Source organism: Balaenoptera physalus (genome assembly GCF_965194825.1).
Source record: "Balaenoptera physalus genome assembly, chromosome: 16".
NCBI lineage: Eukaryota > Metazoa > Chordata > Mammalia > Artiodactyla > Balaenopteridae > Balaenoptera > Balaenoptera physalus.
In genome coordinates, this window is record NC_138898.1 from 22,006,919 (window position 1) to 22,021,877 (window position 14,959).

At 41.3% G+C, this 14,959-nt stretch overlaps 1 protein-coding gene across 4 annotated transcripts in view; it reads right to left on the minus strand.

Annotated features, from left to right (window-relative positions):
* Positions 1-14,959, minus strand: part of CTNNBL1 (catenin beta like 1) — a 163,252-nt gene that overhangs the window by 104,504 nt on the left and 43,789 nt on the right. For all 4 annotated transcript variants that reach the window (XM_082430216.1, XM_082430219.1, XM_082430218.1 and 1 more), the window contains one exon: positions 5,985-6,080. In XM_082430216.1, the coding sequence (XP_082286342.1) occupies positions 5,985-6,080 (96 nt within the window). The remainder of the gene's footprint in view (positions 1-5,984; positions 6,081-14,959) is intronic.

Sequence of the window (14,959 nt, forward strand, 5' to 3'; positions counted from 1 at the left end):
AAGGAGAGGAAAGAAAGGAGAGAGAAGGAAATGATCTCATTCAACTGATGGCCTCCTGAACACTTGTGTATAACGCACTCTATGGACAATTCAAACTGAGCCTGAGGATGGAACAATGGCAAGAGAGACAGATCTTCAAAGAAGGCCTCTTTACTCTTTCTGGGTGAGACTTAAGGGAAGCATCTGGATGGGGGAAAAGCTGAAGTTGTTGACTAATTTGGGATACCTGAATCACGAATGAAGCAGATTTTTCTAGGCTCTCCTTTATGCCCTGGTGTGAGAAGCAATGAAAGACACTAGTTGCAGATTGGAGGGGATACTGATGCCAGAATTGAGAACGCCGGTAAATAGGAGAAAGAGCTGTTTCCCTCTCTTATATCAAGGAGATATACAATCTTGCTCTCAAATCTCACAGCCAGCAAAAGCTTCACCAAAGAAATCCACTGAAATATTTTCCTTAATTAATTGGACAATCTGGGTATGTGAGAGAAAACAGAAAAACATCCGGGGGAAAAACATGAACCATGTCACAGTTTGTTTTTCCCTAAATCACCCTGATTGACTTATAATCTCCCTGAATCCTAAAGCAGCAGACACTGCAACTCACACTGCTTGTCGGTTCTGCAAACTGCCTCACCGGTTTCAACTTCTTATTGATGCTTTATGTGCATTATCCCCCTGTCCCCTTTCCTTGATTCTTACTTATGTTACCCATGGTCTGCTGTCTGGAGAGTGGTGGGGACAGTGGCAGTAAGCAACACATTCAAATCCCAGAACTGAATGGTTATTGGTAACGGGTGTCTGGCTGGAGGAAATCTTTTTTTCTTGCTACAAAAATCTAACTTCTAACAGACAGCCTTTTTAAGCTTGCAAAGTGTGAAACTTTATGTTTAGCTGGGTTAAATGCAATTTTATCTGACTGCAGGAGGGTCAAAGCAGTCAAAATACATTTAGCTGAGAAAACCCTCAGGAAAACATTTGTATTATGCATAGCTCCAGATATCATCTAGTAAGAAGCACAAATTAGCATTCTGTCCCTCTAAACTCTTGGGTCTACCACCTTCCTGCCTGTTTTGGACCTGTGACTAACTCTGAAACTAAAACCAAATCCTGCTTAGGGATTAAAGCATCAGCTAGAGCAACCCTGGCCTTGGAAATCATGACCGTCTTAAGCCTGATGTTTTCTGATAAGTCATTGGCTTTTTCCGCTTGTTACCAGGTCTCCCAAACAATACTCCACCAGGTCCTACTGAGACAGGGTTCAAGGGCATGATCAGTCATATTTTTCCAGTTGACCAGAGAGGGTAGATACAAGAGAAGATGAGGAAATAAAAAAGGGATAGATGAGGGGAGATGAGAGGGTTTGAAGGATTCCTTTTCTATCTTGCACAATCTGCCAACAAGCTTTCTCAAGAACTTGACTGGAGTTTTTCTACCTACTATGAGTTCTGGAAATTTCATATTTAAAAAACAATAATAAACCCTCCCCCTGCCCTATACACACACCCACTGAATCTTGACCAAGCAATAAGTTTTGAAAATACACATAGTAATATGGTCATAATGTAAAACTTAGGCCTGCTGCAACCTAATATATTCTAGCTTCCACTCTTGCCCCTCCAATCCATTATCGACACAGCTCCCAGAGTGGTCTTTTTAAAATGTTAGGTCAGACTATGTTACTACTCCCTTGCACACTGGCAATCCCACCCGAACTTACTACAAGGCCTACAAAGCCCAGTGTGGTCTGGCCCTGACGGTGCTCTCTCCCTTCACCCCAGCTGTGCTCTAACAGTACCGGCCTTTTTTCTGTTCCTTGAGTATGTCAAACTCATTCCTTGCCCTTGGTCATTCTGAATGGCTGGCTTCTTCTCATCACCCAGAACTCAGGCCTTTCCTGACTATCTAATTTGATGTGATTCTGCAGTTGCTCTACAGGACATCATTCTATGTTAATTCTCTATGTAACAGGGAGTCATTACCTGTTTTCTCGTTTACTTATTTACTGTTTCTCCCGACACTAGAATACGAGCTCCACAAAAACAGACTTTGTCAGTCTTGCTCACTGCTACACACGCAATTCTTAGAATCCAGAACACACTAAGCATTCAATAAACAATTAGTGAAATGAATGGCCAAGTGATTTCTGCTTGAGAACGAATACACATAAAGGTGAGGACGTTAACAGAAATGCGAAGGGATAAAAGTGGTAGCATCCAGAAATTTACATAAGTACCCTTAGAACAACCGAAAACCTGCCAACTTCAGCCTCACCTGAGCAGCACAAATGCATTGCCCACCAGCTCAAGCTTCAAAATTTAAGTAGGGTTAATTGAGGGCAAGAATGGGTATAGGGCAATCTCCTGGCTCTCCACATCAAAGCCACATTGTGAAACTACAGTAAGTGGTGGCTCCCAGCCACATTTCCACCTCCTCTGGCTGTGACACCTCCAAGCACCCTCAAATCGAAGCCTCCCTACAGGGGCCATGGCCAGTACCTACAGCTCTGCCGTCCCTCCTGGTTCTTCCCCAGCAGAAGGGATGGATCGCTCCTCCTCATTTCCAAAGAAGCTTGCATCTCTCACAGTCATTCTTAATGCTCTGCCTTGTGTTATCATTACTTATTTCATCCTCTTGTTTTTTTTTAAACTAAACATCTATCCCCCCATGTCTCATTTAGGTCCACACCCTTCAGATGTTTTTGGGTACTTGTTCAAAATGGTTTTTGAACATTTGCTGAAATGAAAAAAAATGTTTGTTGAAGTCAACAAACATTCACAAACATTTCACTGTGTGGCATGTGATATATATCATTTTAACTTGACATTTACTAAGTACTTAATATGTCCCAGACATTTATACCTTTACTAAGACAATGGCCAACATTTATTGGGTGTTTACTCTGTGCCAGACACTGTTCTAAAGACCTACTAAGTATCTCATTTATTCCTCACTTCAGTTCTATGCATTAGGCACTACTGTTATCCCCATTTTACAGAAGAATGAACTGAGTACAGAGAAGATAGGTAACTTTCTCAAGGTCACACAGATGGTAAGTGACAAAGCCACCACTTTGGCCACTCCCCTGATCGGGATCACATCTCAGGGAAGACAAACTTATAAACAGTGCCAGGATATACACAGTGGTAGAGGAACACAAATTCTGCTGAAGTGATGAGTCTGAAAAAAACTCAGGAGAGAGAAGGTTTAAGTGAGGCTTTAAAGAATGAGTAGGAGTATTCCAGATAGCAAGGGGAAGCAAGCCTTGCCAAGCTGAAGGCAGACGTGAGCAAAGGCATGGGATTGCCAAGCGCATGGCAAATTTTGGGACTGGTAAGTAGGGAAATGACTGTAATCTAATCATGACTCTCAAGGAGTCCAATGTCTTCTTTAGAGAGGCATGCCAGAGAACTGCCATCAAAGCAAATACCCTGTGTTCCCGCTCCTCAGAAAAGAGTCTATTTTCCAGGCTACTAAATCAACTTGTTACAAAGCACAAATATTTGCCTTTTGCATAAGTAATAGCAGTGGATATAAACCAAACTTTAAACCCCAAAGATCCCTGAGAATACCAGGACAGCACTCTCTCCCCACAAATGTGCTATTCTATTGCTTAGGACTTCCAACTGAGAAAACGACCAAGGAAATAACTGCAAACTGAACATCACAATAAATTCTACTACATGTCCTCTAGCCTCTGCTCATGCAATTCCAGGCCTCCAATATTGGCCCCAAATTAAAATAAAACTACGAAGACAACTCAACCCTTGTAATATGAGAATACTTATCAAACTTCTTCCTGAATGCAGCACAAGGGTAGAAAAAAAACAGATGAAGACCACCTACCAGTTCTGCTCTCTGATATTTACTGATGTCTCCTGACTGGCTGCAGATAAGCAAATAATATATGGGAGTCTAGAAATGTTCAATTGTTTGTGATTCACACCAGCCCCACCAGTATAAAGCTGTAAGAGTCAAAATCTTAAAATAATGTAATAAAAAAGAAACTAAACAAAACAAACAGAAAACCCTGTATAGCAGCTACCTAATGGCTCCCCAGACTGAGGATGAACTGTCTCTTCCCAAACAAACAATAAAATCTGCAAGATCCAGCTTTTGTTGGTGGGCTTGGCAACAAAGAAAACACAAAGGGGGCTTTTGTGTGAATTGCTGTTTCTGGGTACGTTTTACAGGCAGCAGACCAGCTAGCTGTTCCTCTCTTGTTTCCTCTATTCACACAGGCAAAGGATGATAATTAAAATCGGCCCAGAGTCCCGGCAGGAAGGCTCATTCAGGGCCACTGTAATTAACCTCTGAAAGGTAAGACTACACAAATGACACTGTGGGGACATGGAGAAGGAGCAAGTGCCACAGCCTTCCTTCAGATGCTCCTCCAAACAAAAGGACACCCCGACATCACCCTTTTCTGTCTGCACAGTGGTTCAAAGGAAAAATAAAGGTCCTGAATTCTACAAAAGTGGCAGTTCGCTCTAGGAAGGAGCTTGAAAGAAAAATGGCCATAGAAATTTTCATCATACTCAGTCACAAATGGCCCTGCGGGACTCCAGCCTCGCTCTCTGTAAGAGACAGTCCTTCATATCCAGTGGGTTCACAGCCCCTTCTTTCACACCAAATGGTAGCTGTGAGCATGGCACATGGGAAATTTCTTGTGTCAAGAACCTCGAGAGAGAAAGGGTGAGGAGGGGGTGGGCAGTGTAGCAGTGGGGTCTCAGAATCATTTGGGGCCCTAGTCCCAGCCATTCTGATTCAGCAGGTCTTGGATGGCGCCAGAAAGCAGCCTAACAAGCACCCCAGGTGCTTCTAATACAAGTGGCTACATGGACCTTTGATAAACTCTGCAAACTGTATCAAAACCAGTACTTATTAACATTCTTAACCAGAGAGAAAAGACCAGACAGCAGAAGACAACAGAAAGGATGGAAAATCAACAGAAACTTGAGGAGGGAGATAGCTTGGTGGGTGGACAGAGCTCCACAGGCAGTATCAGGGTAAGAGGCTGGAGTAGAGTCACTCCTGCCACTGGCCAGCTGTGGGGCCCTGGGGCCCTCTCCCATGCCTGGTAAGAGGGAAACCGGTGCTGTGGGACAGGACTGCAGTGGGGATCACAACATGCAGAAGCTCATCTTTGCTGTTACAGGGACTGGCTGGGAGTGATGCAGTGGAAGGCTTCACTTCTGCATCTGGGCTTCCTCAAGGATAGAGTGAGTTGATGAGATTACATCAGTTCACCTCACATATAAATTCTTTGGATTGGCTGATTCCTAGAATAATACCTGAAGAAGATTCTGAGGCCTTGCCTAGGCTCCACAAAAAGGAACACAGAAATCAGCTGACCCTGTCTTCTGCAGTCAGTGGCTGCTACTCGGACCTGTATGAGCTAGAAGGTTTGTTCTTGTTTTTAAACATTCTCCGATTCCCTATCTGTACAACAAATAATAATGATACCTGTCTTTACTAGCGCTTGGGATTATAAAGCCCAGAGAAGAAAAGAAACTCTTTTCTGCAAAAACTCTTTGTAAAAAGGTCAGAAGCAACACAGTGAGGGCGGGCGAGCAGGAACGTGGAGTCAAAGAGAACACAGGTTCAAATCCCAGCCATGTGACCACAGGCAGGTTGTTTTGCCTCTCTAAGCCTCAGCTTCATGGCTATAAATGGGAATAATAGCAGTAATACCCTTCTGAGAGGATACAGTGAGGATTAAATAAAGTGTAAAAAACAAGAAAACGCCTGCCTACAGCACATATTTAATAAATACTAGGACTCTACAACCCCTGCCCTAACACAGTTCCAAAGAATAAAGTACCCCACATGTTGCACTTTACTTTCTTACTCTCCTCATTCAATCCAGCCTTGCCACAGAGCTCTTCCTGACACCCAGCCCGTGCCACTCACAGAGACAATGGTGGGGAGGATGCCAACAGCGTACACACACCTGCAAAACCCCAGAGGGACGTGGAACTTACCAGAGCGTCAATGAGTACTTCTGCTCCTTCTTCACTCTCATGGAGGGTGTCTATATCTGTTAATTCCTGAAGCAAATCAACCACAGCTATGGACACATGTGAAAAATGTTAAGGGTAACACATACATATGAAAACCCAACTGACATTTTATTAAAATATTTGGTTCCCTTCCATTTCCTGGTCAATCGCTTCATCACCATTTACCTTTAATACACTCTCGTTTTATTAACATCTCTTCAACAAGGTTCTACTCACAGTGGGTGTTCAATAAATGTTGGTAACTGCTTCACTTAGTTCCTTTCCTTATGCTGCCTTCCTGGCAACTTATTCCACAGGTTCAGTGCATTTTCATAAATTTCAAAACTTCAAATAGATCACTTGGGAGGTCACTTTTCCAGTGAGAAACAGGCCAACACCCTTAACCTTACCTCATAATTTAAATTCTTGGAACTCAGTATAATCTTAACTACCTTCTACACTTCACCTTCAAAGACAGTAATGATTTCTTCTGAGATAAGATGGCTGGTGTTCACCAAGGAGTCTTCAGAAATCAGGGCGTGACAAAATGGTTTAAAATGTAGAGGGAAGGATTTACGTTGGACTGTGCTAGACCCCATCAACCTCCCTTCCTCTTAAATACCATGTTGCTTTGGACATAAAAGGAAGGTGAAAAATGATGATTAAACACAAGGCAAAAAGAGAGAGACAAGGACATATAGGAGAAAGAAAACATGAAGGAGAGAAAAAAGGAGTTATGTTTGGAAACTGGAAGCCCAAACTAAACTAAGTTTCCCTTCCCTCACCTTGGACACATACATACACACACACAGACACACACACCACTTGCTCTGTCAACCAGCATTTACTGAATGCTTATGATGAGTAAAGCACTGTGATAGTGACAAAGGCAAATCTACTCACGCTGGGCCTCAGTTTCCTCATTGATAAAATGAGAAAGTTAAGGTAACTAAAGACATTTAAAAAAATTATATACCACAGGCAATTACCAACATGTAACAAATGAGGAATACAGACAACTTGAACTGCACACATCCTGAAAAAGGAGCAAACTGAACTGGGAAGTAAGGAAAGATTTGCTAGAAGATGACTGGTCAGAAAACAGGCCACTAAATAGATGAGGGCAGGTAGGCTAGAAAGCAAAACATCAGGAATATAGACAGAGAGATTAGAATGTACAAAGGTATATGAAGAGAAGAAAGAGGATGAGGGAAGGGGGAGGGGAGAAAATTATAACTAGACTCATATGAAGAAAATAATATCTTGAAAGAATAATATAATACCTGTGTGCAGGATGCACTAAAGCACTGTGAGTGTTGGGTTTGGGGGTGGGTAGATGGGGGGTATGGGGAAAAGCCAGGCCTGAAGGAGGAAGACCTGTTCCAAAGCTACCACACACAAAAGAGTCCAGAAGTGAGACGACAAGGGTCAGAATCAGGGCAGTTTCAATGCAAACTGGAAAGAAAAAATAAAGATACAGGACATATTAACAAGAATGATAGGACTTGCTAACTGCCAACTGATGTTACAGGTATTTTATGAACATCTTTTGCTAAAAGAAAAATTATTCAAAGGTTTGTTTTATTTATCTATACCTGACCAGCTGACCATCATGAATAAGTAATTAAGCTTTCCGTGTCTTATTCTTTCACACTTTAAAGTAATATATACACAAAACTTGGGTGTGCTATGAAACTCTATGTGTACAATGAGATTAAAGGTCTCTGGATAAAACTCCTTCATGCCTATAGTTCACAGTCTTTATTAACAAAGTAACCAGAAAGCTCTTGACACAAAAGACCATGTATCAAACATGATGTATAGTAAACTAAAATACTTAAATTGTTTGAATTAAAAAAAAACAGCCTAACCAAACTAACATCTAGAAATTCTGAGTAGTAGGAATTAGGAGTTCTCCCTCTCCAAACACTGCTGTAGATGCCATCATAATAACTACCATTTTTAGAAAGTCATCATTATGCCAAGCACCGTGCTACTGCGTTCTCACAGCAGCATAAGAAGTGTGATCCCCATTTTACAGATAAGAAAGCGAAAGGTCACTGCAATAGTAAGGGAGAATGTTAGGTCCACCTGATTCCAAAAGCAATACCTTTGCCACTACTCTCCATATTAATGCACAGGGGAGTATAAACCAGGTTTAAAAACAGCTAGATTCATGTATATTCTAGCTACTGACCTTACTATACTAACAGAGAAAAGGACTGTCACTTACTTCCATCATAGATTATTAAAATCCCAGGAAAAAGAACAAAATGCTAACAGCTCCTCATTCTCCTCATCTGAGAAGCTCCCATATTTATTCTCTTGAAAAGTTCTTACATATGACATGTAAAAATCTTATTATTTATCCACCTGCTTATTTAATATGCATGATGACATTTCATCCATCTATCCATCTGTCCATCCATCCACCACAGAGTCAGATGTCTATAGGACAAGGATGTGAATCGGGCATGCAATAAGTACTATCATTACATCCCCTGAATAACATCATGCCCCACTAAGTACTTACTAACTATGATTATTAATTAAACATTAGCCTCAAGAGACAGGTGGGGCATATATGAAAGAACAATAGATGAAGAGTCAGGGCAAACTCGAGGACAGGGGTCATATCATATTTATCTTTGCTTCCTATCTTTAGTGAACCAAACTGTCCCCCAATTGTAAATACTATGGAATCTTGCTCAAGCTCCTTTATTTCCTTACAGCTTAGTTTCCTCATCTGTAAAATGGTGGTAATGATCTCTGCCCAGCCTATCTCACCCAGTAGCTATAAGGAATAAATGACATCATGTATGTCAAAGGGCAAGTAAATCCAAGTACTGAGAAAATAAGAAAGCACTATAATAAAGATTGCTGTTAGTCAATTCTTCCCACAGAATGGCCAAACCCTCACTATTGCCTTCATTTTTTCTAAAACCTCTAAAATCTAAAATTTAAGCTAACAACAGCATGATCCTCCCTTTCTGGGTCACAATGGGTTGGAAGATCTAATTTTGTATTTCAGCTATGCCACAGAAATTCAGATTGATCAAGTCCTTTTTCAGCCTCTAAGGTCTTATGGGACAGGTATCATATTTTTCTTTGATTATTCTTATACCATGCTCACAAATGGGTCACATGAAACCTGGGGGAAAAAAGGAAAAGAAAATTTGACAATGGTGATCGTTTTATATAGGAACAGAATAAATGTCTAACTTTTACCAAGAAAAGTCATTTCTTATAATGGTCCAGTGGATATCTCCTTGTCTACTACACTCCTGCCTCAGTTGAGAAGTCAAACAAGAAATCACTTACCAGCTACCAGGTCTGGTAAACAACTCATCAGTCCTACCACTAACTGATTTTACAAAAATTCTCAACTTTCACCAAATAGCATTTCAGCAAGGCAGTAATGAGTCCATAATTGTAATCATCAACTCCCGAGTAATATAATATGATCCAGAAGACAGAGGTCATTTGAAGACCAGAAAGAGGAATAAGAAGTGAAACTAAAGATAAACAGATGAACTCTCAGTCTTAATGAGAAAGTTCAGCATGGTCTGCCACCCATCCAGCATTTCTTCACAAGCAGATTCTGGGCATGGGTGATAGGTTTTTCCACTGTAGTTACAATTTCATTTCACAAGGTAAAATGCTCTCCCATCCAAGTGCAATAGGACAACAGAGAGCCTGTCTCTTTGCGAATTACTAAAAACACAGTTTCTGATAGCCTATTTTGTCATGTCGGGTAGAAAGGCCACCCCACTCGCTCCCTCTGCACCTGTCCACTACTGGGGCAATAAGCCAGTATAATAAGAGGTGAAGTAGAAAAGACCAGCTGGGTACAAATTGGCCCACAACACAATGGCTTTTAGAAAAAGAGGGGTGTTTGCTTTTATTTTGGCTTTAGATATTTGTTTTTTTGGCCTGATCTCAGGTAGAGTCTTGGGACAGAAAGGGAGCATCAATTTCATTAATCTCCAGTGAGATGTGACCATAAGGAACAAAATTATTAAAAGAAAAAAAAGATAAAGAGGAACAAAATATATTAAGCAGATGGCTTTTTTAAAAAGTCCTTTCAATAATGCTTCTTTAAGAAAAATGACCAGTCTAGAGTCACAGTATGTAACTGATTTAATGGAACAAATGTGGGGTTTTTTAGAAGTCTGTTTTTCTTTTATTCCTAGATTAGAAAAGTGATTAGATATAGCTCAATTAATGCAGATGAATTTCTAAACAGACAAAATGGTCTTTTTCTCCTTTTAAAATAATGGCACAGAACTACCTAGAATGAATCTAGATTCTTAATTTTACCCCAATCCTTAATCAAAGTAATGAGGGAAAAAAATATCCTCATTCAACATTTATTAAGTACCTACTAAATGTTAGTGGGCACTATTAGGCCACAGGGGAAATGTCCAAAGCAGGCTACAACCATCCTAGCCTTCCAAGGACATGGAATTCACCTAAAACTCATAAGCAAGATCAAAAGTTACATTAAGAGGTCCTTTTCCTAGATTGCCATTTTGGCACTTTTCTCCTAATCTGACTTACTTCAGAGCATACTTAAATGGCTCCAAACAATGGGTGGTTTATCAGTACAGATTATCAGGGAAGTTAGACTACCAATGAGAAAAAGAAGTAAATTCTTTTCAGTGTAATTTTGATTCTAGAAATATCAAGACAAGAATAGCTCTTAGCAAAACAACAGCTTGACATATAAAGTCTTGTTAGACAGTGCTTGCAGGAAAGCACTGGAGCAATAGCCAACTCCCTCCCAGTCCAATTAGAAGAAAGCCCTTAGGAGGCGCAAACCCTTCCCAGCCCTATTCCTGCTCATTAGCACTGGGGCTCGAACACAAGGCACCCCCGACTGTTGCACACACCCTCTGGGATAATATGGTGTGTCATATAGACTCAAACTGCTCAAGTGCAATTGATCCCTGCTGGTCTAAAAAAAACCTGTCTGCCCTTTATTTTCCAATTCCCACAATAATTCTTCACAAAATCCAACGGGACAACTTTGCAAGTTCTCCTGGCTTTCTAGAGTTTGAGAAAACTAAGCAGTAATTTAGAAAATAGCGCTAATGACTACTCCCTATTTCAGACAAAATAGAGCTGTCCCATCAGGACCAATGATCTACTCTGTAACTAACAAAACAAATCTCTCCCTTCCTGCATATTAGCATGCAACCAACTGTACTGATGCCCTAAGTTAACAGTACAATGAGACCTCATTTTTCTGAATCACAAATGGGTGGAGAGAAAGCAGATTTGAAAAAATTTGGTTTATATTATTCAATAGTTCTTATTAAATAGAGCACTTAGCTGGGAAGCAGTGGTCAGGATTTTAAAAATAAATAAAGCCATGGACCTGATATCCCTATAAGTTTGTAGTGACTACGTGAGCACATCAGCTTCCAGCGCGTGAGGAATGGCAATTTCCATTGCCATGGTAGAAATCATGAAAATAAACTTGAAATGCACACTAATCTCCACATCTATCAAAAGCTTACCCATCTCCAATGCCTAATTCCCTAAACACTGCCAAACCAGAGATGACCTACGTTTTCTCAGAACACCAATGGTACTTCCTGAGTATAACACTCCAAGGGCACTTACCACACAGAGTAATGTGAGTGTTTTTGCTATCAACTGGAGTTATTTATTTTTTAATTAATTAATTTATTTATTTTTGGCTGCATTGGGTCTTCGTTGCTACACCCAGGCTTTTCTCTAGTTGCGGCGAGCGGGGGCTACTCTTCGTTGCGGTGCGCGGGCTTATCATTGCGGTGGCTTCTCGTTGCAGAGCACGGGCTCTAGGCGCGTGGGCTTCAGTAGTTGTGGTGCACGGGCTTAGTTGCTCCACAGCATGTGGTATCTTCCCGGACCAGGGCTCGAACCCGTGTCCCCTGCATTGGCAGGCAGATTCTTAACCACTGCGCCACCAGGGAAGTCCTCAACTGGAGTTATTATTTGTTTCCCTGATAGCACCCAACAGGGCTTATCATACAAAGGAGGAACCCAGTAAATGCCATGATCTGCCATAAGGACTTTAGAAAGGATTCCACTGACTCTTCCCTCAAATTGAGAACACAGCAAATGACATATAAAAACAAGATATTTATGGATTTGCTGCCCTAATTTTTTATTTTTCTTTTGGTGATAGCAGAAGAGGTGATTAGCCACCAACTGGGGTTCTGTCTTCCTCTTGTTTTATTCCTCCTTGGTCCTTTAGGCAAACTGAGTAAATCTGGTTTAAACTGGGCCACAGAACTGATTGTTTAGCAATACCTTAAGAAAATATCTTTAGGGACTTCCCTGGTTGCGCAGTGGTTAAGAATCCGCCTGCCAATGCAGGGGACACGGGTTCGAGCCCTGGTCCGGGAAGATACCACGTGCCACGGAGCAACTAAGCCTGTGCGCCACAACTACTGAGCCTGCGCTCTAGAGTCCGCAAGCCACAGCTACTGAGCCCACGTGCCACAACTATTGAAGCCCGCGTGCCTAGAGCCCGTGCTCCACAACAAGAAAAGCCACTGCAATGAGGAGCCCGCACACTGCAACAAAGAGCAGCCCCCACTCACTGCAACTAGAGAAAGCCCACAAGCAGCAACGAAGACACAAGACAGACAAAAATAAAAATAAATTAATTTATAAAAAATAAAAATAAATAAAATAATGAAATACCTTTAAATGTACCTTTGATTTTATTTTTCTGTAGAAACACTCCAAAAGGGTCACAAAAAAGGGCTCTAAACATGTTTAAATGATTTATTTTAAAGGAAAAATTGTTTTAAAAAGCAATATTTCTAAAGGCAGCAGCTGTTGAATCCCACCTTGTGTTCCCTCCTAATGCATTCAGAGTGACTCTTCAATCCATGTGCGGGGTGTGCCCCTCCCTCTCTGCCCCTCCCCCCCAGAGGTGCTCTTCACGGACCAGAATTCCTCTCCACAGCCAACTGATGGCTGAGTTCCAGCCTCTCAAGGGGGGAGATGAGGCACAGAAGCGCTGACAAGCCCTCACCAGCAGCAGTGATGCAGAGCGCCAGGATAAACTCTGAAGCTGCTTCTCACGGTTGAAAGGACGAGGCACAAGCTCTCTTCTCACATCCTCTGCCTCTTAAGGTTACAACAAACCAGCCTCTGATCCAATTAAAGTCCCTATAGTTTATGTTTTCTCAGAGAAGGACAAAGCAAAGATGACCTGTGCTTGCTGGGACCATAACCAGCCATGTATGGTCTTGGTTGATAAATGAAGAGTTAAAAAAGATTTAAAAATTTAAGTCCTGACTGCCACGAAATTGTTTATTCATGGTAAGGTGTTTCGGGCAGTTACAGCTGTACAACAGTAAATTGTTAACAACCGTTTCCCGAAGAAAAATTTCCATTATAGATCACAGATAAGACAAGAAGCAGAGTGCAATGCTACTGGGAGATCAACATTCCAACTGATAGAGGATATGTAAGATGCAAGTCAAGAGGGCCTACCCTTTCTTGAAACCACTTTCAAGAAAAACGGTACTTTGAGGAGGATGACATTTACCCTAATTGCTGCATCTAATTAAAATGAGGTAATTTTAAAAATTTCAAATGCACTTTAAACTTGATGTAGGGCATAATTAAAAAATTAGATTTAAAAAAATATCATTAGGGCAGCAGGGTGAAGGTTAGCAGACAAGAAGGGGAAAAAACAGTTTAGCTCTCAGAAAACAGGAGGGAAATGGCAGTCTGTCAAAGTTATTATAGGGGGACTTGTTTTTTTCCCTTCTTAAAGACCAGAACGTAATAACTTGGAACATCTGTGCCGTTGTCTTTCCCAAACATCCCGATGTCGAGCACACTTCTTGTGTCAGTCTTCTCCCCAGCAGGAACCAGGCTGGTGAATCAGCAAAGTGTCAGCATCTTCAGAAAGCTGCCACTATTATTTTGAGTTAGCAAGAATAAAAAAAGAATAAGAGTTGTGTTTCCAGAAACAAAATAGGCGATTGCTGTATAAATACACAAGGTAATGAATGGGTGACTATACAACTCTGTCAGGGATGTAGTAAATCCTACAGGGAAAAGACTCAAGGTGCATTAGAAATGACACTGGACTGGAAATCAGGGGCCTGGAGCGCCAGCCTCAACCTCAACAGCTAGTGGTCCAACATCTAGACCTTAGACTTGTTACTAACTAAACAAATAAGGCCCTGGACTAAGTCATCTCTAAGGTCTGTTTGGATTCTGAAAATCTACCATTCTTAGGTGAATTGAAATGTGAAGTCACAATCAGAACTCTTGGTTACTAACTCTGTGAGGACCAGTTAGTATCCTGATTAGGGCTATTCGTATGCTAGATACTCAGTAAGTTTACTGACGGATGCTGCTTGAGCATCAGTGCAGCCTATGGTTCCTGGGGGTCTAGCACAGTGCCTGATAAGCACTCAAAGCCACGTCTACCAAATGAATTCATGAGACCCATACCAAACTCACCCAGAGACAAGCTAACTGACTAGGGTCCTCGTACAACCCAGAACCTCCCAGTGATGAGTATGGGGAATATACTCATCAATCTAGGGACTGACAGCAATTCTCAAAACTGTCTAACATTCCATGAAGTATCAGAAATGGCTTAAAAGAGCACCCTTCAAGAAGCCTGCATTAAGATTATTCACTGATTTATTTCTATGAGAATTATCAGGCAGGAAAGAACCTAGTCAGACATGCTCTCAGGAGAGAGATTACCAGAAGATGAAAATAACATGAAGCAGCAGCAGATTTCCCACGAATATCACTCAAGCAGACTAACTACATTTGTCTCTTACCTTCAGAAATCTGGATTCAAACAGAACAACTATTGGAAGAGAATTTGCTTTAATGACCATAACCCCAACCACAGGTACATCAAAAACCTTTTCCACTAAAGCTGTTTCACATCTGATAGCAAAGACAAAGTATAAAAAGGTTTA